The 27,974-nt window shown below is 36.4% G+C and overlaps 1 protein-coding gene across 16 annotated transcripts in view; it reads right to left on the reverse strand.

The window, feature by feature from the left end:
- Nucleotides 1-27,974, reverse strand: part of MLLT10 (MLLT10 histone lysine methyltransferase DOT1L cofactor) — a 228,829-nt gene that overhangs the window by 49,985 nt on the left and 150,870 nt on the right. For 12 of the 16 annotated variants that reach the window (XM_021943935.1, XM_031652461.1, XM_009214071.4 and 9 more), the window contains 5 exons: nucleotides 24,770-25,025; nucleotides 21,554-22,123; nucleotides 14,381-14,425; nucleotides 13,506-13,538; nucleotides 6,870-6,917 (listed from right to left, as the gene is read on the reverse strand). In XM_021943935.1, coding sequence (XP_021799627.1) covers nucleotides 6,870-6,917; nucleotides 13,506-13,538; nucleotides 14,381-14,425; nucleotides 21,554-22,123; nucleotides 24,770-25,025 — 952 coding nt within the window. Of the gene's footprint in view, nucleotides 1-6,869; nucleotides 6,918-13,505; nucleotides 13,539-14,380; nucleotides 14,426-21,553; nucleotides 22,124-24,769; nucleotides 25,026-26,426; nucleotides 26,563-27,974 lie in introns of all 16 variants that reach the window. The other 4 variants (XM_021943949.2, XM_031652462.1, XM_021943937.2 and 1 more) reach the window with 4 other exon arrangements.

Below are 27,974 nucleotides of genomic sequence, written 5' to 3' on the forward strand. Positions count from 1 at the left end.
AAAAGAACAGAGAGCCAGCTCAAAAGGGCTCCCACTGGCTAACCTGAACAATTTTGAGCACCACAATAAATCATGAGTAATAAATTATAGCCCGTAGGAATCCTTAAACACATACTGATATAAACTGAAAATCTGATGAGGAATAGAATATTACATATAGTGTCACAATTTATTCCACAAAATAATTACTAATTGTAAAGGCGGAAAGAAAACCTTTACATTGGGAAAGCCTGATTATGTGTCATTGATGATATGCACTGCAAAGATCATTTCTATAAAATTAATGCCCCCCAAAACATAATCTGAATTTAGTAATAAAAAATGAAATCCAAAACAACTACCCTGTGATCTCCAAAAACATTGACAACTGTCAAAACTTGAATGGCATTTGAAAACCAGATGGTAGTAATATAGCAGTGTTAATTTTCTGTTCTTAATAGTTATACTGTGATATTGTAGGAGAATGTCCTTGTTTGTAAGAAATACATAAGCATTCAGTGCTGATGGGATACTGTGCACAACTTACTCTCAAATGGCTCAGAAAAATAAAGTTCTCTCTACTACACTTGCAATTTTTCCATGAGTTTGAGATTGCTTCAAAATAAAAATATTTTCAGATGTGGGAAAAAAACTACATAGTTCTTTTTTAAAAAAGAAAGAAACAGAAAACCAAACTCGGTTCATTTTAAAAGAGACTTCAAAGAATTCAAACTTCTGGAAGAAAGAACGGAGAAAATGGTAAGATGCTGTATTTTGAAATATAATGGCTAAGACTGCGTAGGGTATCAGTGAAACACATGAATTCTCTCAATCAGGAAGCACAGTAAGTCCAAGGAAGACTTAAGTCATACATAGACATATCACAAAAATAAAACAAATGATCTTAAACGAGTGTGTGCTGGTAGAACAGTTTCAGAGGTAGGTGCACAAACAGGAATAAGTTAAAGTAAATTGGTTTTTGTTTTTTTTTTGGGGGGGGGCTGTTTTCAAGAGGAAAGATACTAAGAGCACAATTAATGAAAACATAAGAGATGGTGAAAAAAAGAGGGTGAGGAAACTAAAATGACAAGGTTTTTTTTTTCCCCCCTGGGAAAGACATCTAGTATCTTGAGTACAGGGAAAGTAAAGGAAGAGTATGAGGAGTTAAAAATATATATATTAAACAGTCATAGCAAAAAGTAAGTTTCCAGGCCGGGCACGGTGGCTCATGCCTGTAATCCCAGCACTTTGGGAGGCCGAGGTGGGCGGATCACAAGGTCAGGAGATCGAGACCATCCTGGCTAACACAGTGAAACCCCGTCTCTACTAAAAATACAAAAAATTAGCCAGGCATGGTGGCAGGCGCCTGTAGTCCCAGCTACTCGGGAGGCAGGAGAATGGCGTGGACCTGGGAGGCAGAGGCTGCAGTGAGCCGAGATCACGCCACTGCACTCCAGCCTGGACAACAGAGCGAGACTCTGTCTCAAAAAAAAAAAAAACCCTAAGTTTCCTAGAGAAGTATATTGACATTGCAAAGCAATTTAAATGTCAGCTGTGACTGTTATGAATCAATGAATGACAGGAATTTTTATATAGTGTGATTTTTTTCTCTATAAACAGTAAGCTCGAATAAAGTATAAAAATATGAGTCACCAGGTTAATGAAGGAGAGTACTTCAACTAAGAGATGAGACACACCTAAATGAGTACAATCATAAGCCTAAGCAAGAAGCATCATGAAACATATATACTACACAGTGATTTTTTTTTGTTTCTTTAAAAAGATTAAAAGAAAGATTTAGTGGGGGAAAAAGTATCAAGTAAAATGAAGAACATAATCTCTTTTTTTTTTTTTTTTGAGACGGAGTCTCGCTCTGTCACCCAGGCTGGAGTGCAGTGGCCGGATCTCAGCTCGCTGCAAGCTCCACCTCCCGGGTTTATGCCATTCTCCTGCCTCAGCCTCCCGAGTAGCTGGGACTACAGGCGCCTGCCACCTCACCTGGCTAATTTTTTGTATTTTTTAGTAGAGACGGGTTTTCACCGTGTTAGCCAGGATGGTCTCGATCTCCTGACCTCGTGATCCACCCATCTCGGCCTCCCAAAGTGCTAGGATTACAGGCTGGAGCCACCGCGCCTGGCCGAAGAACATAATCTTATCAGATATGGTGGTTATCAACATCGTTTGCCATTCTTCATGAATATTTTTGTTTTAAATAAAAACAAAAAAGAACGGCCATATTCAGTTTTAGAAAACAGAGACAAGAAAACACAATACTCTTGAACCATTGATTTTAATACAACCACTATGGCCAGGTGTGGCAGCTCATGCCTGTAATCCCAGCACTTTGGGAGGCCGAGGCAGGAGGATCACTTGAGCTTAGCAGTTGGAGACCAGCCTGGGCAACTTAGTAAAATCTCATCTCTACTAAAAAGGAAAAAAAAAAAAAATTGCTGAGTGTAGTGGTGTGTGCCTGTATTCCCACCTACTCAAGAGGCTGAGGCAGGAGGATTGTTTGAGCCCAAGAAATTGAGACTGCAGTGAGTTATAATGGCACCAATGCACTCCAGCCTGGACTAAGCAAGACTCTGTCTCAAAAATAATAGAAAGATGTGGCAGAATAGGTCAGGCACAGTGGTTCATGCCTGTAATCCCAGCAACTTGGGAGGCTGAGGTGGGGAATTCACGTGAGGCCAGGGATTTGAAACCAGTCTGGGCATCAAAGCAAGACACTGATTAAAAAAAAAAAATAATAATAATAATAATAATAATAATATAACCACTGTGATAATTTTGTCAGTCCCCAGTACTTGCAACTTTTTGCTATGATAAATATCTCTGTATGTCTAGTCTTGTCATATTTTGTACATTTCCTTAGAACGGAAGTCACTTCTATTAAAGTCCTTTTATTTTTTATTTTTCTAAGACAGGGTCTCATCTGTCACCCAGTCTAGAGTGCAGTAGCATGATCTCAGGTCACTACAGCCTCCGCCTCCCAAGTTCAAGCAATTCTCATGCCTCAGTCTCCCAAGTACCTGGGATTACAGACATGCACCATCCCACCTGGCTCTTTTTTTTCTTTTTGTAGATATGAGGTTTCACCATGATGACCAGGACGATCTTTTAACTCCTGACCTCAAGTGATCTGCCTGCCTCAGCCTCCCAAAGTGCTGGGATTATAGGCATGAGCCACCGTGCCCAGTCTATTAAGTCCTTAGCACCACAGTCTTGGTACTTTCCTTCTTTCTAGGAAATTTTCTTCATCTGATTTATCCATTTATTATTCTGTTTCTTGGCTGTAACCATTGCGTTATTACCCCTTTACTGTGTTCTTTGCTTTGACTATTATAAAATATAGCTGAATATATAAAATTTCTCTTTTAAAATTTTGTTTCAAATTACTACTATCTTCCCTCATGTCTTACGTTTATTATGCTGATTTGTTTTCTCTCTATAGTTCTATAAAAGACCTAATCTGGGTGGAAAATCAGATTTTATATTATTGGCAACATGAAATAAAGTTTTTTGGTTTCCTAAGCCAAAGCTATAAGCTTTCAATACACCTTTGAAATAAAAATATTAGTTGCTACTAATGCATGCATGATGGAAAAAAGTATGAGAAGAAAAATTCCAAATACCTAGCTGTTATTATATAAATATGCTATTCTGGTAGGAATGGACACATACATATATCCAGAGATATATATCCATATATATATCAAGAGATCCTGAAATAAAATGACCCTCTGAGTGTGAAACAAGTATATCAGCCATCTATAGAAACAGCCCACCAAGGACATGGTCTACAACTCCAGGTTTAATGAAGGTGATTGGGACACAGTTTCTACAAATGCAGGACCAGAGTTAATGTGAAAGGAAGCTGCAAAGCAGTCAAATACATTATAAGAGTGAAAAAAAGTATTATGAAGATTATAATATTTAAACATGATCAAACTGCCTTTATTCTGATGTCCGATTCACTAAGCAAGCACTTTCCAATTATAATTTGTTTTCCCAAGAAGATTACCATAGGGAAGAAGAAGACAAGCAACATTTGGCATTCTTGGCAGTTATGTTATTTTTTTTTTTAAATCATAGATGATTAAATGACATTCTTCCTTACCTTCATTTCTGAGATTCTGGTTTGAGTAAGCCCATTTGATGAACTCTAGGTATACTGACAAAAGTAAAAAGAGGATAGTAGAATAACCTGTGCAAGAAATGATAAGCACCCGAACCAACATTGAAGAAAAGATGAGTTTTGAAAACAATGAAGAAAAATTAAATATAAAAGTCATGTCTAGAAAGCCTCAAATTAGTAAATTAGAAAAGATGTTCAGAAGGCAGCACTTGGTGATTTATGTAATAGTAAGGAACAGGCAGAGAAAATGACACATAGGCAGGCACAAACAGTAACTCCAGGATAGAGGTATTTCAGACAAAAAAATACAAGAGGAGAGGAGAGAGATCACTTCTCAGGCGATATTGAGAATTTAAAATAACTAGCTGAGATGCATAACCTTTGCATATTTAAGTATTATTTAATACTCTTATTTAATCATTAAAGCCCTATTCTGAAGTACACTAAAGAGAAAACGCTTTTGTAAACACATTCAAGTTACTACACATACCTGAAAGAATCAGTTATTTTGGGGGGAATCTATTTTTAAAATTTATAATAATTTAAAAATTCATTAATTCAAATTACGAAGGTTTTAGAAAACTAATTCGGTTTCTGACAGCGAATGTTTCCACAGTGATTCCCTGTCTTCCTTCAAACTTAATTTTTCTACATGTTCACTTGATCTCTTCCCATCTGTTCCAGATTCTATGAAATATCACTCCTTGAATCTTAATCTCCTTCCTACTATTAAGATTTCCCTATCTTACAATACACCTGATTCAACCTCTTCCTCTGTCTTCTCTATCCACATTTCTCAGCCTATACCAGTCTCAGAGTTTCAGTTACTACCTCCTAAGTGGCTTTCAATTCTCTTTGGTGCCCAAGCTCTGTGCTAAACATCTCTACCTAAATACTGTGTTAGTAAATGAATACCCGTCCTTTCCAGCTTCTGTCATCACCAGTTCTTCTTGGGTAATACACATCTCATCAGTTTGACTTCCAGGATCCTCATTCAGGCCATCAATAAATTTGGTTAGATTATAACAAAAAACTATTGGGTTACTCTGTTTCAGCGTTAGCTCTTTTCCATCTTTTTACATGCTACCCACCAGTTGAAGCTTCCTAAAGTACAGGTTTGATTATCTTTTTTCCAACTCAACACCAACTGCTTTCAATTCCTTGGACTAATAGCTAATGTTGTTATTTTTCATGTCAAATATCAGTATCTTGGAGGTAAAACATGCCAAGAAAAAAAAAATGTGTATATATATGAAAAACACACATACGACATATATTAGTTTACACAGCCTGTGTATTCTCATTCTATGCCATTGCTCATGCTAACTGTATATAGCTCAGACTAAGAATCTAGCTCTGATCCCTATATCTCCAAATAACAAAATTTTACATATTCTTTAAGCATCAGGTCAAATGTTATATTACCTGGATAGCTCATTCCCTCAGCTGAAAACAACTTTCCCTGGCCTTCAACTCCTCCTGACCATTAAAGAAGTTATAAGTACATCCCTTGAAATTATTACTTATATATTTATTTTAGATTTCTTATAAGTACATCCTTTTATATTTCTTATAAGTACATCCCTTGAAATTACTGCATATATATGTGTATATATATGTATTTTTTTACATTATATATATGTGTGTGTATATATATAAAAGATATATATATATATTTCTTTTCCTTTTAGAGTGTATGTTCTCAAGGGGAGGACTCATATGCCACATATTTATCTTTTGCAGTATACTTATTTCCCCAAAGCAACTAACCAGGACCTTACATATAGACATAAAGAAAGAACATAATATATTCTTGTCAAATGATAAAAAACTAAGACAGTCTCAAGAAGGAAAGTGCCATATTGAAGATACAGCCTATAAAATTAGCTTTATCAACATGTTAAAAATGAGGATTTTTAGGGGAGAGAAATGAGCGGATGCATACCTCAAGTGGTTAAGAGTAGTAGATTTCATTCTGTAGATCAGAATACACATGTTCTCTCTGAACTGATCCAGAGTATTTGAGATATATGTTAAAGAATCAGAGAATTATCATGATTATAAAACATGAAATATGGTCTCATATTCTTCCTGATCTCAGTGAGAGAAGGGACACGGGTGTAGAAAGTGGTCCTTACAAAATCAGACCTAGGAGCCTAGGTCCTTACAAGTAAAGTTTTAGAAATTCTAAGATCTATCTACCATGACTTAAGCAACATGACAAATCCAATAAGTACAACGATAAGAACTTATAGTTCATCCCGCCTACCATCCAAGGTTAAAGATAATTCCTGGGCCGGGCGCGGTGGCTCAAGCTTGTAATCCCAGCACTTTGGGAGGCCGAGACGGGCGGATCACGAGGTCAGGAGATCGAGACCATCCTGGCTAACACCGTGAAACCCCGTCTCTACTAAAAATACAAAAAACTAGCCGGGCGAGGTGGCGGGCGCCTGTAGTCCCAGCTACTTGGGAGGCTGAGGCAGAAGAATGGCGTAAACCCGGGAGGCGGAGCTTGCAGTGAGCTGAGATCCGGCCACTGCACTCCAGCCCGGGCTACCGAGCAAGACTCCGCCTCAAAAAAAAAAAAAAAAAAAAAAAAAAAAAAAAAAAAAAAAAAGATAATTCCTTTCAGGCATCATTTTTTTAATGAGTACATACTGCTAATATTGCTTTGTATGGGAAGGTTTCCAAGCTACAATACGATTAATTTAACACTATTATGTTTAGAACCATGCTGGAGTTTGGTACATACCTATGAATTTAAGTTCTTGCTTTGTTAGTGTAGAACTGTCATCTCTGTCTAAAGAAAAGACACACTTTAATTTCAGCTTTTTAATCACCACTTCCTAAAAACAATCATGATAGACAAGTTGAAAAACTGAAGATATTATGATGGGGGCAGGGGTGCAGCGTGGGGGTGGATCATTGGGGTTAAAATCCCCATGAAACCTATGTAAATTTAAAAAATAGCAGTGCTCCAAATAAAGCGAGTACTAATGGCATTACCATTTAACATAAAAGTAATTATTATACAACTCATTCCCATTTGCACTGCTTCCCTCACTCAATTGGAACTTTTCAGGTTCCACCCCTCTCGTAGTTTCCATGAAACAGTGTAGATTCATTTTGCATTATAAAAGTTAACTTGGATACTGGAAACTACTTTTTCTCCCCAGTGGTGGACTCATCAGCCAAATGTGAAAACTATTTTTTCTCCCCAGTGGGGGACTCACCAGCCCAATGTGTTTACCCCTTAAGAGTCTTTGAAGCCTATCTTCAAGGAACCAAGAGCAACAAAGTAGCCTGGATACTTTGAAATGGAAAGTCTTATCTATAGTGTAAGTCTTATACTATCTTATTATCAAGGCTGTATTATATTAGTCAAACTCTTTCCTACACAGGCATAATCACAGCCCTGCCAATAAGACTTCATATCATTTCATCATGTGTTCTATCTCCCACAAACTCATCATAGCTCCTTACCATTTTTCTGATTCAAGACAGCAATTCCAAGGTCTAGGTTTACTACCCATTAGGTGCCTTTCTTTAGAATTTCATTTCAACCCCGTACAATCAATGTGCTTTGCAGCTCTTTACTATGCCCAAGGCCTAGTTCCCTTCCCCTTTTTTAACCTAATTATCCCTTACTAAGTGATTCAGTTTGCGTGTATTGAAACAAACTTAGTAGCACTTGATATATCCTAGGATGTGACAATTTACTGTATAAGCATAAAGAACACACTAACTCATAAGAAGAAACAATGTCTGTTGTGATTAAAAGGAAATCAGATTTAGAATGAGTAGATTCTCAATCTCCATACTGCTCACAGCGACAACTCATCCCCCATCAGTAATATCTCATTACACATAGTGAATCTCAAATGATATTGGCTTTGGAACAATTATATGAGTATTACTCATCCCACTTCCATGGAATCCTATCCACTTAATGCTTCCCTGAAATAAAAAAGGGACACATATGAAAGACAAAGATTCAGTTTCTTATAAACTAGTCTGACAAGCCTACGTAGAACCCTGTTCTTGAGGAAGAATGTTCACCTCTAAAATGAACTGGCATTTATATGTATACTCATCATAAAGCACATATATATGAATAATTGGTTAACATTACCTCCTCCAACAAACCCTATTTGTTTAGTGAGCACAGCTGTCTCAAACCAGAAGCATCATAATTAAAGGGAATTTAAAAGCGCATAAATGGGCTTATAAATGGGACGTGGAACTCAATTAGCAATATACTGCTGTGAAAATTGACCTAAGTAAGCTCTTTAGTACTTTATTTATTCATTCATTCATTTATTTTTTAGGCAGAGTCTTGTTCTGTCACCTAGGCTGGAATGCAGTGGTGCGATCTCACCTCACTGCAACCTCCACCTCCTGGGTTCAAGCGATTCTCCCCGCCTCAGCCTCCCAAGTAGCAGGGATTACAGGCATGTGCCATCACGCCTGGCTAATTTTTGTATTTTTAGCAGACAAGAGGTTTCGTCATGTTGACCAGGCTGGTCTCAAACTCCCAAAGTGCTGGGATTGCAGGCATGAGCCACCATGCACGGCCCCAAGGAAATATTATATATTAACAGTCAAAGATATTGAGATTAAAGCATATGTCTTGATTTGTTCTTTCTCAGAGAGGATCTTAGGACTTAAGGTGATTCTTTTGGGTATGTGAAATAACTTCATAAACTTTTGAAATTGGGTGTTTTCAGGTAAGGAATTAAGGATAATATTGATACAAAGAAAAGTACTTTAGGAAAACACCTTACCAATTTCAAAAACCAATTTAGGTCCACTAGGATAAATTGCATACGATCAGAGAAATTTAGGAAATTAAAAAATGGAAGAAATAATATTAAAATGATTGTCCCAACAGAGGAAAAAGGAAACAGAAAAGTTACGAAAGGTATATTATATATGTAAAGATATATTTAAAGGTATGCAAAGATATATTATGTAAAGGAAATTCCGGAAACTTTTAAGGCAGTTTGGAAAGGGTAAAACATAGTTATTTAAATATCTTAAAGAATACTATATGGAGAATTAAACAGATGCCCATAAAAGAAAGTGCCTTGTATTTCATGTTTGGTTTTGTGGTGGTGCCTTGGAATGATGCAGCCTAAGAGATTTCATGATCTTAATAAATTGTAAGTTTAATTTCTCTATTTCACTTAATAGAAGTATTTTAAATGCTTGTAAAAATGATGAAACAAGTAGTATGTATTAAAAGATTATAGTTTAGTTTTATAGTCCAGTTGAAAACTAGCATATCATCCTCCTAGTTTTCATTGTCATGTCTCAGGGATGATTTTGCTCTACTGTTTGCCAGGTTCTTTAATAATTTATTTATGAGCTTTTTTTTTTCCTGACTGGACTATAAACTCATTTAGGATCGAAGTTGGCTTTTATTCATCTTATTTTGTCAGTATTTAGCTAATCATCTAATAGGCTTGCCATAACTGTTGAATGAATGAAAACAGCTGTTAATTGCTACATTGTCCTAGAATAAGTTCCATATATATTCTTGGGAATATGTTCATTTTCTTTGGGAATTAACTTTGTATTAGACTGTCTTGTCTCCTTCAGTACAGTAACTTGGTTCTTTGCTAAATAGAGTTGTTTCATACATTTGTTTTGGCCTTTCTCACTTTTAATATTATTTTGAAATGCTGGTTTAAAGTAGCCAAAGAGGCTGGGCATGGTGGCTCATGCCTGTAATCCCAACACTTTGGGAGGCCGAGGTGGATCACTTGCAGATCACTTGCAGCCAGGAGTTTGAGACCAGCCTGGCCAACATGGTGAAACCCCGTCTCTACTAAAAATACAAAAATTGGCCAGGCGTGGTGGTAGGCACCTGTAATCCCAGCTACTTGGGAGACTGAGGCAGGAGAATCGCTTGAACCCAGGAGGCGGAGATTGCAGTGAGCTGAGATCGCACCATTGCACTCCAGCCTGGCAACAGAGTGAGACTCTGTCAATATTTTCTTGGTCATTACACTTGTATTAATTTTTCCAGAATAAGTTTTGTGAAGTAATAAATTTTAGTTTTATAAAGTTCTATTTAAAACATTTTGAAATGCATCAGTTGCCAGAATAAATGATGAAAATAATTCAGAGTTTCAACTGTCTAATGAAAGATTTTTTTTGAAGTTTCACAAATGTGAGATAAATATGACTAAGATATATTTCACAGAAACAAAATAAGTGCCTAGAGAAAGAGTAGAAACCAACTGGAGGAAGTATTAGAACATCACATACGAGAACCCGAAAGTATTGAAAAAAGAAAGGGTTCTTTTTTTTTCTTTTGAGACGGAGTTTCACTCTTGTTGCCCAGGCTGGAGTGCAATGGCATGATCTCAGCTCACCACAACCTCCGCCTCTCGGGTTCAAGGGATTCTCCTGCCTCAGCCTCTTGAGTAGCTGGGATTACAGGCATGCGTCACCATGCCTAGTTAATTTTGTATTTTTAGTAGAGACAGGGTTTCTCCATGTTGATCAGGCTGGTCTCGAACTCCCGACCTCAGGTGATCCACCCGCCTCGGCCTCCCAAAGTGCTGGGATTACAGGTGTGAGCCACTGCACCCGACCAGAAAGGGTTAATTCTATCAAAGAGTCTGAAAAAGAAAAAACTTTGCAGGAAATAAATAAAACTACACTTAGTTTTAATGACTACTTTTACTAGATAAAGTTGGAAGTCCACATCAACAGATACAAACAAGGTCTATGTCAGAGATGTTGCACATAATAGTATAATGTATCAGGAAACTACAAATAGCTTCTATTGATGCAACGTAAAGTTGGGGAGAAGAAGGGATGACACTGGAGAGTCAGATTACAACGAGATGAAGAAAAACTCCACATGCCATGTGAAGGAGTATAAATTTTATCCCATAAGTCCCAGAAAATTCTCTAAGTAAGACAGTTTGACATGGTCTGATTTGCACTTTAGATTGACCATTAATTCCATTAGCATCTAGAAAAGGGACTGGATAATGGAACGAAGGTTAGGAGTTTGCTGAAACAGTTCAGACGACAATATAGGACATTACCAAGTGGGCAGTGGAAATATAAAAGAAAAGGAAGTTAAACTGATCAATAATAGAAAAAAGCTTTTTTAAAAAAAGATGACTAGGAAAATGAGAGGGCAGAGTTGAGGTTAACTTCCTAGCATAAGTCTGGCTGAGGTGGCTGAGTACCATACGGAAATGAAGCTTCTTAGGTTTTTGGAAATATAAATCTGCAACTCAGGAGAAAAGTCTAAATTGGAGGCATAGATTTGGAAAGCTAATAAGCACAGGAGATATTTGAAGCTGTAGGTATGCAGATTTTCCAAGGGAGTATGTAAAAGAGTCAAGGAGAAAATACTGTGAGAAAAACAATCAAGGACTAATCAAATAAATCATAAAAAGCAGATATAATCTCAGAAAGAAATGTATTAGCCAGGCATGGTGGTACACACCTGTAGTCCCAGTTACTCAGGGGACTGAGGTGGGAGGATCACTTGAGCCCAGGAGTTGAAGGTTGCAATGACCTATGATCATGCCACTGCACGCCAGCCTTGGTAAGAAAGCAAGATTTTGCTTCTAAAAAAAAAATAAAAACTTAGAAAAAAAAACTAAAAATATATAGCTGTAAAGAACTATGTTCATAAAGATAAAAGATTCCAATCATTAATCCAACCATCCATCTTAAGTAACTAGAAAAGGGTATGGCTGGGCGTCGTGGCTCACACCTGTAATCCCAGCACTTTGGGAGTCCACCTGGGAGAACCCAGGAGGCAGAGGTTGCAGTGAGCTGATATCACGCCATTGCACTCCAACCTAGGCAACAAGAGCAAAACTCTGTCTCAAAAGAAAAAAAAAAAAAAAAAAAACCCGAACACAAAAAATTTCAAGAGAAAATAAAAGAGAAAGAAAAGCTAACTGTTGGGGGAGAAAAAAGAGAAAATACAGTACAAATTTTTCCAACGAAGTCCAAGAGACTCTCCCTCAATCACCCACAGGATAAACATCATTCACTAGGTGTCAATCCTACACTTGCACTTGCAATGAAAAATATAAATCCATTACATTGGTCCCATGATGTCTACTTTCTTTGAATCTCAAGTTTATTTTCTAAAGATGTTCAGGATTAAAGAATAAAAGAACAATTCCAAATTTACTTATGCAAACTGAAGATGATGTTAAACAACTTCAGCTTTTATACTTCTCTCCCAAAGAACAGTAACAAGTTTATTTTATTTTCAAGGATGCTGCCAATCACTTTTCCCTGTAGATACCTAGTGTTGAGGGACTCCTTGTTATCAAGAGTATTCATTACCTAAGCTTCCACAAGCACAGGTTGCATAGGGAGGTAAGAATTATGAATCAATCTATTAATTAATAAAAAATAACTTACAAGATAAGCCTCCCACCCTAACAGCGCCCACCCTTAAAGCAACAAGAGTGTCTATGCCTGCTCATTATGCCATTAGTCTCTTGTTGGCTGTAGATACTGTAAACATCTGACAATAAAATCCAAGCGCAACACATATTGACTGCAAATTAAACCACATTAGCAAAATATGCAAGATTTCATGAAGTTAATGAAAAATGTATTGAAAAACTGCTTGGAATCAAGCAGTCTTGAACAAATGAGTCTTGAACATAAACAGTCTTGAATAAATGAGATCAGTTAATAAATGAAAAAGAAAATCAACAAAGTTGACACTACCCTCAAAATGAGAATTTTTGAACATCAAAGGGTTATGAAGGTTCTTTGAGGAAACTGAAGAAACCTCCAAACATTTTTTGCAAGAATAATCTTCATTATAATTACATTACAAAGACAGTATTTGCCTTATATGCTGATTTCAGAACCCAATGCAGCAAAAGATACAACTCCACTGTAAAAAAACCTCATACCAAACCAGATGTAATTTAAAATACCATCTTCCATTTATTCACTATGTGGAATATGGGGTTAAATAATTAAAGTATTCTATATATTAATAAACCCAAACCCTAAAAAATAAAATTCATATTCCAAGCAAATTCTTCACGTAGGTACCAATAATTACCTGCACTGGCAAGAGAGATCTCAAAAGAACTAGAAAAACCATTTGTAAAAATAAAAAGATTTTCAGAAACTTTAAACGCTATTATCATTTTGCCTTAAAAAGAAACAATAAAAGCCAAACTGATGAACCATATTGACCTATCATCCTCTTATTAGCAATCTACAAAAATTTTTCACTAAGGTGCTGAACAATTGACTCACTGCAGCACTGGATTTCATCTAATCAATAGAACATGCCAGCTTTCAATCGAGATTCTCTACAAAAGGCAACCTTTGTGATAAACGAACCACTAGAGAAGATTCTAATAAAACTTACCATTGTGTATTGCATTCAGCAACTCTGAGAACGCTTTTAAGTAAGGAAAAAAGGACTTCAGGTTAAGATCATTCTCAAACACACAAAAGAAATACATAGCCATAGACTGAATCAGTATAATAAAATTTCAGTAAGTCTATCATGTATCATTGTTTGAATCATTAAAACTGCAAGCTTGGCTCCATTTTTACACGGTATAAATTTTTAAATATTGTATTCCACTTGCCAACACATTATCAACTAAATTGAGATATGTTAGATATATTGCCATAATGACAATAATTTCCTTAGTAATAAATATGTATTTCAAATCACTTTTTAAAAGACATTTATGTCAACGTAATGTCTTGCTAAAAGCGAGTCACTATAGGATGCAATTCTATATAGGTAAATCTGCCTTAGGGCACACTTAACAATATTTATCATAAAGAAAAACCTCATTATATCATCTAACCCTATCGAATATTCTCATTTCCTAGACTTCAGTATAAGAAAGCCTCAACACATGTAGAAGACTAATCAAGAAAGCCACCTAGTGCAAATATACAAATATTGAAACATTTTAAGAATAGAAAACAAAATGTTAAAAAAAAAAAAACATTATTTCAAGAAGGAGGTGAAGTTACAATTCTGCAATAAAAGCACCATAATAAAGGACCAACAATAATTAAAATTTATACACAATTTGACTGTACTATGGGCCCATAACAAGACAAAGCAGTATATTATCTCTGCAGGAGAAAAAATATGTTCAATTAAGAAAAACTTGCATTTTGGAAAATTAAAATTGAGAGGTTCCCAGGTGGCATAACATACTAGAAAGAGCACCAGAGGAGACAAAAGGCCTGGGTTATCAACCCAGTTAGACAACTTACTAGTTGTTGGGCAAGCTCCATCATGCCGATACTGCATGGAAATTTCTGTTGAGAGGAAGGAAAAAGGAAATCAGTGAATAAATTGTCAGTGACTCAAGGGTAAAAAAAGAAATAGGCCGGAAAAATGGAGGGAAATTCACCTAAAAGTGTAGTTAATTAAGTAGGCCAACTAGAACTTCAAAAACAAAAATTATAAGCTAATAATTGGGATGTGAGGGGGAGAACCAAATGTGACAGAATTCTCATAAATCTTAATGGGAGTGTGTGGAATGTATCTGTGTGTTTTTACAAAGAGTAAGGAAAAGACATAAGGGCTTACAAATGAATCTGTATAACAAGTGTCTGAGAATATAAGGCTTCATTAATGCGAGAAAGTATGATTCGCAACATGATACACTAATACGCTTTAGATTTTCGGGTTTTTTTTTTTTTTTTTTTTTTTGAGACAAAGTCTCACTCTGTAGCCCAGGATGGAGTGCAGTGGCACAATCTCAGCTCACTGTAACCTCTGCCTCCTGGGTTCAAGTGATCCTCCCACCTCAGCCTCCCAAATAACTGGGACTACAGGTGCACGTCACCACGCCCAGCTAATTTTTGTATTTTTAGTAGAAACAGGGTTTCACCATGTTGGCCAGGCTGGTCTGGAACTCCTGACCTCAAGTGATATGCCTGCCTCGACCTCCCAAAGTGCTGAGATTACAGATGTGAGCCACCGCTCTAGGCCTAGGTCATTCATTAGATGGGAAGAGTTTGCCAAAAACATTTGAATACTGTTTTCATGTGGAAATCACAATTTAAGTATGATAATTTAGTTGATATATGAGCATAAATACATTATGACTTACATAGCAGCATAAAACTCATTAAGTTACACTTAGCTCACTATCTTGAACCATTCATTTTTGAGAAAGATGGCTGCGTGTGGTGGCTCAAGCCTGTAATCCCAACACTTTGAGAGGCCAAAGTAGGCACATGAGGTCAGGAGTTTGACACCAGCCTGCCCAATATGGTGAAACCCCGTCTCTACTAAAAACATAAAAATTAGCCGGGCACGGTGGCGCATGCCTGTAATCCTAGCTACTTGGGAGGCTGAGGCACAAGAATCGCTTGAACGTGGAAAACAGGTTGCAGTGAGCCGAGATTCTAACACCGCACTCCAGCCTGGGCGACAGAGCAAGACGTGGTTTCAAAAAAAAAAAAAAAACAAGAAAAGAGAAAGATAACAAATGAATAAGACATTATTACCCTTACTCTTTTATTCCACCAAAACAAGAACAAGCAGAAGGTGCAGAGAACAAGCCAATAAAACACTACTAAAAGCAAAATCTGCTCAGAATATGAGAACTTAATTTCTATATGGCTTTCTAAGGGAAATATAACTGATAAAACTGGACCAAGGCTGTGACTCAAAGGACCTGGGTTTGCTAATTCTGGAAGCAACTGGTATTCCCTTATGGCTAACACTGTTGGCAAAAGTTTTTTAAAGGAAGGATACCTGGGAATTCCTTGGATATTATTTAACCAAAAACGTAGCCCCCAAATCCAAAACTTTTTGAGTGCTCCCATGACTCTCATGCTCATTGCAGCATTTTGGATGTCTGATTTTCAGATTAGGGATGCTCAACTGGTAAGTATATATAATGCAAGTATTGCAAAATCCCCCAAAAATCTGAAATTCCAAACACTATGGTCTCAAGAATTTTTAATAAAGGTTACTCAACCTGTACTTTGAAAGGACATAGTACGTCCCAGGAAATGCTAAACCATCAACCTCTTGCACTTTGAGTTCTTTATGCCTCGTGTTCCATTACTGGAACCTAAATTTGTGGGAGTTCTTTATATCCTACTGCTCAAGGTCATCACCAGGGTCTGATTTTTCACACAGAAAAAGTTGCAACCTCCAGCATAAATGGGTTAATGAATATCAGACTTTTCTCAGAGAAAATAACAAGATGATTTTAGTGAAGAAAAAGATGTTCTCAACTTTCACTTTAGTAAATCATAAATTTTTGTAATGTGGTGAAGATAAATAGCAAGGAGGAAAGGACAGATTGTCAACTCTTCCAAAACGGTTTTTGATGTTTCAAAAGACCCCGTGCCTAACTGTTCAGAACTCAAAAGAACGTACATAGAAAAGAGTTCAGTCAAAAGAAGAACAAAACCTATAAGCCCCAAACTTAAAACTCTTAGAAATCACTTTTAAAAACACACTATTTTTCCATTTTGTACAAGTCACTATAAAACAGGTCATTTATCAGGACACACTTCAATCCATAATAAAAATTTTACAATCTAAACTCTGAATCAAACATTTTATAGGTGTTTTTCTAGGCTTCTACTCTAATTTGATCTACAGTTCCCAGAAAAAATGTACTCTGCTACAATTTGAACATGTCATGAGAGAATTTTGATTACTATTAAAACTAATACTTCTAGCCAATAATTTCAAGAGGGAATCACAACATTAGAACCTGACTCTACTCCTGCTTTACATCCTAGTTGTAAAGGAGAAATAACAACATCAACAGGAGCTATCCTATTTCACAAGGCTGTTCCAAGGATCAAATGAGAGAGTAACTAAAGAGTTCCTAAGAAACTTAAACGTACTCAAATAAGACATTATATAAGCATTGCTAAGCTGAATGAGACAGGATTTTTTTCTTTTCCATTAATGAAATTCTTTAATAACGATAATTAGCCACAATAGTTGTTTTAAGAAAAAGATCATTAGCTTATCAGTCTGATTTCTTCAGTCTGGCATTCATTTCTCCATGAACCCATCCTACCCTATAAACATTACCTTCACAGAGCCGCAAACACAAGCTTCCTGTTCCTATTAGGCTTTTCCCTCAAACAGACCTTTACTTTCTTTTCAGGTAATGTTGGCCTTCATTTTCTGCCTACTTCAAAGTACAATTCAACCTCTCCATGATCTTTTCCAACTTAACAATATTTTTCATCACAAACTGGCAAAATAAATACTACATGAAAAGCTCTAAAAATAGCCGGGCCCAGGGGCTCATATCTGTAATCCCAGCATTTTGCAAAGCTAAGGCAGGTGGATCATGAGGTCAAGAGATGGAGACCATCCTGGCCAACATGGTGAAACCCTGTCTCTACTAAAAATACAAAAATTAGCTGGGCGTGGTGGCACGCACCTGTAGTCCCAGCTACTAGAGAGGCTGAGGCAGGGGAATTGCTTGAACTCGGGAGGAAGAGGTTGCAGTGAGCCGAGATCGGGCCACTACACTCTAGCCTGGGTAACAAAGCAAGACTCCAACTCAAAAAAAAAAAAATAAATAAATAAAAGAAAAGAAAAAAAGCAAAGTTTTACAAATAAAGTAATTTGTCTTACAGCTCAGCTATTAACACTCAGAGGGCAAGTACAAAATCATACAGGATACTACTAACCACATGACATACACTCATGAGAAAACTAATGGTATTCATTCATTTTTAAAAATGATGTTTAACATTTACTATGTTCAAAGCACTGTGTTGGAAGTGGGGATACAGTTGTGAATGTCAGAAACAGCCCCTAGCCTCAGGACTATTATAGTGAATGTTACAGTTTAACTAACATGCTTACAAAGGTCATCTTCGACATTACTAAATTATCAACCTGTCATTCAAGAAAGTCAATCTTTTAGAAAGAGCATCATGAAAAACAATTTGTGATGATGTAATACATAATACAGTTGTCTTCTGTATTTGTGGGATTCCACATCTGGGGATTCAACCATCCTTGCATAGAAAATATCTGGAGGAAAAAATTGAGTCTGTAATGAATGTGTACAGACTTTTTTTCCTGTCATGATTCCCTAAGCAATACAGTATAACAACTATTTACATAGCATTTACATGATACTAGATATTATAAGAAATCTAGAAATGAATAAGTACACAGGAAGATGTGCATAGGTTATATGAAAATACTATGACATTTTATAACAGAAACCTGAGCATCTTGGACTTTGGTATTTATTTGCAGGAGGTCCAGGAACCAATTCCGCATGGATGCCAAAGGATGACTGTATACATTTTCTCCTTCCTAGTTATTTATTATATGGGGGGGAAGCTTCTTGTTTCCCCAATTACTAAACGATTTCTCAATTTCAAATTAGTTCGAAGGAAAAATTAACTTTTCATACTAGTAAGAAACACTATTGCCGAAAGTTAAATTATTGGTTCAAATTTGTTCAGGGATCTCTTTGCTTAAAGTAAAACTGACGTTACAATAGTGTGGTGTTAGACACTCATCAGCAAACACCTGTTAAACTGTCTAATTAAACGGCTCTGGACCCAGGGAAAATGCATATCTCCATCACTTAAAACCTAAGAGAATTCTGTCTCAGTTTCTTGTCCTATATAAGAAGGAATAACACTTAATGCTTATTAACTGCTTAACACAGTGTGTGGCACACACTCAGTGTTCATCAGCAGTTAGCAATTCTTAACTTATTATGACTAAAGCAGTGTAATTCCTAAATATTCATGGCATGAAGCCAAGCCTCTTCTGGATAAGGATACACTTTTTACTATTATCAATAAATGTTCTGCACTAAGTCTTAAAATGTTTATTAACATATATAAAACTAAAGAATATATCTCAAATAGTTTTCAATAATCTTATTCCATGATTATAGCTTTAACAAGACATATAACATCTTCAGAGTAATTTTGTTTGTTTGTTTGTTTGAGATGGAGTCTCGCTCTGTCTCCCAGGCTGGAGTGCAGTGGCCTGATCTCGGCTCACTGCAACCTCTGCCTTCCGGGTTCAAGTAATTCTTCTGCCTCAGCCTCCCTAGTAGCTGGGACTATAGGTACGTGCCACCACGCCCAGCTAATTTTTGTATTTTTAGTAGAGACGGGGTTTCACCATGTTGGCCAGGACGGTCTCGATCTTTTGACCTCAGGTGATCCGCCCACCTCAGACCCCCAAAGTACTGGGATTACAGGTGTGAGTCACCACGTCCAGCCTCAGAGTAATTTTTAAACACAATGTTTTAAAAATTTCTCGGCAGATAAATTTCTTAGGTCATTTATTTTTGTGAACTAATACTTGTAAGAATTTCCCCCTAAATTACTATATTTACCTAATGGTAAGAGATACAAATCCTTTTTTTCTGCCACAAGAGTAGCACAAACACTGCCCTCTGAAAGCAACCATCCTATGAGGAACACTACTCCTTATACCTAACATCTCCCCAAATCTGTAACAGATAGGAAAATATTTTCAGGGATGTAAATCAATATCTTAATTTTATTAATTTGGAGACGTGTTTCAAATAAGCATTCAAATGTAATTTCTGAAATTTAGAAATTCTTAGACTATGCTTCAAAACTACAGAAAATCAGTAAAGAGGTCTCCCTACAAAAGCAAATCTAGCTTTATCTTCTCAGTAAGGTACTCCACGTGATTAATTACGCCTCTTGCTAAAAATGAAGAGAAATTCGATTTTTTTAATTAAATTTGTCTAAAGGTACTTTTTGTGACAAGGGGGCTTATTGCTAAGCCCTTCTGGTCTCCAAGGAAACATATAAATAAAAGCATACATTCAAATATGCAATATATTTAAACCTTTTCTATGAACTTCTTTCTCACTACAATTTATATATATTTTCCCCCTCTAAAATAGTGAGCCTCAACCAGAGGTAGTTTTGGTCCCCGGGACACATTTAACACATTAAACAATGTTTGGAGACATTTTTTATTCCCACTGTGGGAAGGGAGAGTGTGATGATGCTCTTGGCCTGTAGGGGGTAGGGACTGGGGATTCTGGTAAATATCCTGCAATACACAGGGTAACACATGAAGACTTGTCGGATCCAAATTGTCAGTAAAGCTAAGATTGATAAATCCTGCTCTAGAACCATCCTTAATGCATCTGTAGATTCCACTCATTTCTGAATACAAAGAAACTCCTGGCTACGTGATCTTGGGCATCTTATTTTAGCTTTCAAAGCCTCAGTGTCACCAGCTGTAAAATGAGGACATTTTATAACCATTGTTAAATGAGATAATAAATATTAACATAACTGGCACATGACAAATCACAGTTATAGTTACTATTTCTCACATCTGACCTTTACATATAATATTTTCTCTCTTGGAGTGGTCTTTTTCTGTTTGTTTACTGAAGTTAGTACTCTGTATTCACAACTATTAAAACAATCTAAAACTCTGTATTTATAAAATAAACATGAGCATTCTTCATTAAATTGTATCATTTTTCCATACCATTTCCTACCTACCCTTGCCACCAACTAACAGAACAAATACAATCCATAATTTATCTTAGCTAAATTCTTGTTATTTCAACAATCAGAAACCTAAAACTAGAAGAAAGGTTTCAACATTTATTGAAAATCATTTATCTTAAATTCAAGATGCAATTTAAAAGATAGATGCTGACATTTCAGTTAATATCAACTGTTAAGGGTCTGTCTAAAAACATGCATTTTGAAGAAATTTTTAAAAATTGAAAATAATATTCATAACACAAATTGCAAGTTACAGAAACATCCCAATGGTGTGAATAACAATGTATATCAACTCACTTGTCGTATAATAAAAAGAATGGTAAAATTATGAAGTATATTTGAAAACAAAATTAAATCATTTCGGATACCTCCTGAAATAAAATGTGACTGCTAGATTCCACAAACTTAAATCATTTATCACTGATATAAAAATGTCCCAGGATAGAGTAATTCAAGTAATATCTGTGTGAGAAGTCATTTAGAAAATGATGACTAAAATTGAAGTTTAGAGAAAGGGAGCTCAAAACAAAACAAAAAACAAAGGGTAAAAACACTCACACCCTAAATGTAAATTCTGCATTGGTTTTTTAAAAATACTGTGCAGGTGAAACAAAAATAGGAAATAAACTCTAAGCGTTTTGTAAGTAATGAATGACTGACCAATAGACTGTTTAGCCTACATAAGTAAAATCAAATTAGTGCTGAACATCTTTCCCAAAAACCAAATCATCTAAGATTTTAAGACATTTTTGTATTTTCCATTAGAGAATTTAAAAACTAAAAAATTTCACTTTAATTAAATGTCATTTAGTAATTCCAAGTATTATCGTAACAACAGTTGAAAACATGTTGAGACAGAAGAAGGGAGGTGGTGGGAGTGAAGGAAAAAAATAATAGGCAAACCCCTACCTGAACCAACTGGAGATGAGCCAACACTGAGGCTCTGTAAACTTCCATTCCTGAGCAATGTAGGAGACTTCTGCAGACTAGAGCTTGTTATGCTTCCTGCAGCTGATGCTACAGATGATGTTGGTGAAGCAGAAGAAACTGAGAGATGAGAAACATTCTCTTGATTTTTGTTTCCTTTGGGTCTACCAGGTCCATGCTTACTTTGTTTATTTCCTTTCCTTTTCTTTTCCTTTACAGTTTCTTCTTCTATGCCAGAAGTTTGAGCCCGCTTATATCCTGCTGTAGGAAGGCTGGAATTACCCAAATCTCCAGGTGAATTTTCAAAGCTTTTAGGCTGTGAAATAACAGCTGAGGTTGAAGGGAGACCAATTAAGGTACTAAAACTATTTACCCCCCCTTCCTGGCTTCCAGACTCTCCTTTATGTACATCTTTGGTTGTTGATGACTGTTGGGAGTGAGAGTAACTGTCATTACGCAGATCTGAGTCTGTAAAGCTCAGGAAATCCTGGGGAGACTGTACTGAACTTCCAGAAGATGATTTTACACTGCCTGGAGTTCCTGAAAAACTGCCTGTAGTTAAAAAAAAAAAAAAAAAAAGGCGGGGGAGGGGGGGACAGAAAAATTGGATGCTAAAGTTCCCATAAGCAGCAGACATGATATAATCATTAAAGAGAAGAGAGAGTTAAAAAAATTAACTACAACACTTAGGACATCAGTATATTAAGACTTGAAAACTTATTACTGAAGTCAAATTTATCCCTAAAATTACCTTTAAAAATACGTGTCATTTTATAGATGGTATTAATGTTTACTGTGGAATTGCAAGCTATTACTTGTAAGATATAAGATGTTTTTTATTTCACCTACCTTTTGCCACAGCAACATCCGCAATTCTCCCCCTAACACCTCATGTATGCCTGAGGAAGGACTAAAGAACAGTAGTCTCCTTTCCACAGTCATGCAAGAAGACGTTAACAAGACTATAATCTGACTCTAAATGTATAGGGGAACTTCTTTTTTGAATATTGAAGGTATGATTGAAAATGTTCCCAATATACAATAAGAACCTAAAGACGTTTCCTAGGTTATGAGTTCTCAGTTTTAAGACATACCAGTCATTGTTATTGTTCAGCTGAATCTACCACAATAGAAAATGGATTTGACAAAATAATGATCATATGGAATCCAATCTATGCCTCACATTCTCCCAATCCAATTTTCATGGAACTTCATAAAGACATCAGCCATCACTGCTTATTCTTTCTTTAAAGAACATCAGTACCCCACCATGCCATTCTAAGATATAAGAAACTTAGGCTGGGTACAATGGCTCATGCCTGTAATCCCAGCACTTTGGGAGGCCAAAGCAGGAGGATCATGAGGTCAGGAGTTCGAGACCAGCCTGACCAACATGGTGAAACCCCGACTCTACTAAAAATACAAAAATTAGCCAGGTGTGGTGGCATGGGCCTCTAATCCCAGCTACTCAGGAGGCCGAACCCGTCTCTACAGAAAATTTAAAAATGAGCTGGGCATGGTGACACATGCTTGTGGTCCCACCTACTTGGGAGACAAAGGTAGAGGCAAAAGCTAACTGAGGGTCTGAAGCGGGAAGAATGCTTGAGCCCAGGAGGTCAACCTTGCAGTGAGCCATGAACACACGACTGCCCTCCAGCCTGGGCAACAAAGCAAGGCCCTGTCTCAAAACACACACACACACACACACACACACACACACACACACACACACAACCTAGAAAACAGGTTAGTGTGTTAATCTGTTAAACCTCAAACTTCGTAACAAATGCATTATTAATCAACAACTTATTTACTGAGATCTATGTAAATCCCCTAAAAATTGTCCAGTATTTATCTACTAAAAAATGTAAAATGTAAACCTTAATTGTATTTATTTATTTAGTGGGTTTTGTTTGTTTTTGTTTTTTGTTTGTTTGCTTTTTGAGGCAGGGTCTTGTTCTGTTGCCTAGGCTGGAGTGCAGTGGCACAATCACGGCTCACTGTAGCTTCAAACTCCCTGGGTCAAGCAATCCTCGCACTTCAGCCTCCTGAGGAGCTGGGGCCACAGGCGCACATCACCACACCTGGCTAATTTTGTTTGCCTGTCCAAGGAGACAGGGTCTCACTCTGTCACCCAGGCTGGAGTGCAGTAGTGCAATCTCAGCTCACTACAGCCTCAACCTCCTGGGCTCAAGCAATCTTTCCACCTCAGCCTCTGAAGTAGCTGGGACTACAGGCATGTGCCACCATGCCCAGCTAATTTTGTATTTTTTAGAGAGACAGGGTTTTGCCATGTTGCCTAGGCTGGTCTCCAACTCCTAAGCTCAGATGATCCACCTGACTGAGCCTCATAAAATACTGGGATTACAGGCATGAGCCACTGTGCCCAGTTCACACACAGCTAATTTTTAAATTTTTTATAGAGATGGGGTCTTACCATGTTGCCCAAGCTGGCCTCAAGAGTTCTGCCCACCTCAGCATCCCAAACTGCTAGGCTTATAGATAGTGAGCCACCATGCCTGGCCAACCTTAATTGTTTTTAATGTTCAGGAAATATAAATAAAGAACACTTATAGAAAAGATGCAGGAACAGTGGCTCAAGCCTGTAATCCCAGCACTTTGGGAGGCCAAGGCGGGAGGATCACCTGAGGTCAGAAGTTTGAGACCAGCCTGGCCAACATGGTGAAATCCCATCTCTACTAAAATACAAAAATTGGCCAGGTATGCTGGCATGCACCTGTAATCCCAGCTACTCAAGAAGCTGAGGCACAAGAATCACTTGAACCCGAGAGGCGTAGGTTGCAGTAAGCCGAGATTGTGCCACTGCATTCCAGCCCGGGCAACAGAGCAAGATTCCATCTCAAACAAAAAGAAGGGCTGTTCTATAGAACTCAAAGCAAAGCTCCAGCTTTTATTATTTTTCTCCCCAATTTTAAGCATTATTCCATGTCTAGTTAAACATTAAAATTACAATTCAACTCTGGAAACACAAATCATATTATAAAAGGAAAGAAAAAGTACCAGAAAAATTTAATAGGAAACACTATCTTTAAAGTAATCTTACTATAGCAACTAATCATATAATAATCTAGAACATCCATTAGTTATAAGTTCCCCAAAAAAAATAATTCTTTTACAAAGCATAACTATTATTAACCATCTTAAAGACAAGTATTTTAACTAAAACATCACTAATACCTTGAGGAAAAGGGCTAGCTGCTGACACAGTTGTTCCTGGATTTCTTCCACCACCAGGCTTTCTTCCCCTTTGACCTGAGCTGTGAGCTGAAGATTTCTTCCCTTTGCCCTCTGACCCTCTAGTCTCTGAAACATCTTTTCCACTAGAGGTGTGTGCAGAGACTTCCTGGAAATTTGCATTTGTAAATCGTGCAGTAGTATCTTCCAAGCGCTTCAGTGATCCAGATATAGAGTTGTTGCTAGTGCTTGTATAAGTCTAACATTTTGATTCAAAAGGGAAAGAAAAAGAGTTGATTACATTTTAGTTACAGAAAACAATAGGTGACACATTAACAATAAGAACTTGCAGAATAAACACAAAGTTTCTGTTCTAAAAATAAGTCGGTTCACCTAGGAAAATCATCCAAAAACAATTTAAGTCTATTATAATTACTTAAAAAAAAAAGAAGAAGAAAGAAAAGAAAAAGCATAGATAATTTAAAGATGGCTGTTTCAGGATCAAATTGCAACAACTAGTAAAAGTATGTATTAGTTATATTTATGAAGTGACACACAGTAATACTGAAGATAAGCATTTGTCAAGCAACATCATTTTTTTTTTTTTAACAATGTCTACACTTCTTAGACATGAAATTAAAATAAGCTTTAGTGTTCAACACAGGAAGGTGACAATAAGGGACTAACGTGCTACAAATCCATTAGAGGACCATATCCATGAGTTTATAAGGCTAGCGGAGGACAGAGCGAAACTTTTTAAAGAATTCAGGTGAGGGTCCCTTTGCAAAAAAAACAGAAAGATTTGAAACAGAAATCATTTTTCCAATTGTTATGTTGAGGAAAAAGTTATATATCGCAAAGGTAAGATTTTATAACTATCCCTAAAAGTGGCTCTCAATTATTCCCTTGATCTGCATTTGTTAAGGAAAAAGGATGAAGAGCTGTATTAACAGTTTCCAGTTTTAGCAATCATTTTTATTACAAGGTATACCCAAATAATGGCGAATACATGAAAGTGTATTATACCAGATGCACATTAATCACCATGTTTTGAAATCAAAGGTTTATAAAGTCCACTAGGGCAAAGGTTTTGATGTCGCCATTAAGTTCACTAAAGTATCTGAGGCATGGACAGCATAAAGTTCACGAAGTGCTTGCAACATAATCGGCACTAGATTTTTGTTGGATAAGTGAGTACTTTTTTATTGTATGTATCTAAAATCTCTGCTATAAAAATGAAAAAATTTGAAAATATGCAAAAGTGAATTTTCCCACATACAGCCACCACTCAACACAAACCATCAGATGAATATGAAAAACGAGAACATGACAATAAAATCAAGTTTCAAAATGGCTGGCATTTTTAGCAAAAACAATTTCAAAAAGAGGAATAAGAGAAAAAATTAAGTGTTTGGAAAACCAAATCTTTCTTGCAGCTTTTCTATCAACCTGTTGCCATCCCCAGGCCCCATTATCTCAGTGCCAATAACGGATATGCATCATTAAATAGAAGAAATATTTCATAAAAACAAAGTACTCCACTATTCTAACAAACTACAATCCACAAACAAGAACAAACGTTTCAAAGTAAGTTTAAAAGGAAAAAAAATCCCATTTTACAAACCAATCACATTTAAGCTGATGAAACTTCATGGCTTACTTTAGAAATATGAACCTTTTCCATGCTGGGCAGGTCAATTTGGAAACCACCCCACCTCATTTTTCAAATACTTTTTCCAATTACTTGAGTTGATCCTGAGGTTCTCCATTCCTCTCACATCTGATCCTTGCATGACCTAGTGAAGTTTAAAAGTCATCTAAGAAAACACAGTGGTGTTCTTCACTCACGTATTTTTGTTCATGTATCAAATAAAGAATGGAGAGAAAATTGGGTAGAGTACTATAATGAAAATACACTATTCACTTCCACATGACAATCTACATTAGAGATGGTCATTTTTCCCACTTATTTAACAGAACATCCTTGCTCAAACCCTCAAGTATAAATCTGTCCATAAAAACCCATGAAAACATGATATTTGGAAGAAACAGTATTACAAAGAAAGCAATGAATAAAGCAATCAAATTTCAGTGACAAAAAAATCATATTAAAACCATAACTGAACATTTTTAAAATGTCCAAACCTACATTTCAGAACATAATCAGACTTAATATGAAAAAAATGAATTTTAGCTTTAGATGTTAACAATTTTTAAATTATACATAATGACACTCACTAAGGCAATGCAGGGTTCATTCAAAGAGAAACCTCTATTTTAATTCCGCGTTTAAAAGTGATTTTAAAAGTACTTATTCCATAATGTGCTGTTGGGACAATATGGCACTAGGGAACTCCATTATAAACATACAACAATCAACTCAAAATCGAGGAAAAGACAGGTAAAAGGAGACCAGAGGGAGGTAGGAGATGGCTGAAAGACACACTATGAGTAAGCCCAAGACTAAATTCATAAAATCTTGTTTCCTCATTTTTGTATTCTAAATGTCTATCATAGTACGAACATCTCACTGCTCTGAGTGTAATTCTTGTACATAATAATATTTATTTTTTTCATGCAAATTGGACCACAAAATGCAAACTACTTCATTTGCTGCTCTACTGAAAAATATAAGTTCTTTTGTAGTTGTTCTTTTCTACTGGAGATAAAACTGGGTATCTGGCTGCATTCAGAGTCTCTGAAGTGCTGCATAAATACTTTGTTCTACATTGTGATTTACAGGCAACTTAATCTTTTAAAAGGCTAATTCAGAATACATGTAATTTTTATTTCATGGCCAACTATTAGTCCAAAGATAAGCTGCAACACCAATATACCTACACAATACCATTAAGTGGGAACAAAAATTATTTACTTCAAACAAAAATTTAAAACTAGATCCAAAATTAAATAACGACTCTATAACAAGTAACCAAAAAAAAGCAGCTATGATTATTTACAAAAGGTATGGTTGCCTCAGATTAGTCTACAAGGCTCTGTCATCTAAATTGGTGACAAGAAGTGCTATGCCTTCAACCATTAGAAAACATAATGTACTGCTTAAAATTTTAAAATAAAATTATGTACTATTCAAGTGTCCCATAAAAACCCACATACTTTGTACCAAGCCTATCTTGAGAGTACAACATGTAAACTACCCAACATAAATCACCAAAAAAATGATTAAAAAAAAAAAAAGAACAGTGAG

Source organism: Papio anubis, chromosome 11 (genome assembly GCF_008728515.1).
Source record: "Papio anubis isolate 15944 chromosome 11, Panubis1.0, whole genome shotgun sequence".
NCBI lineage: Eukaryota > Metazoa > Chordata > Mammalia > Primates > Cercopithecidae > Papio > Papio anubis.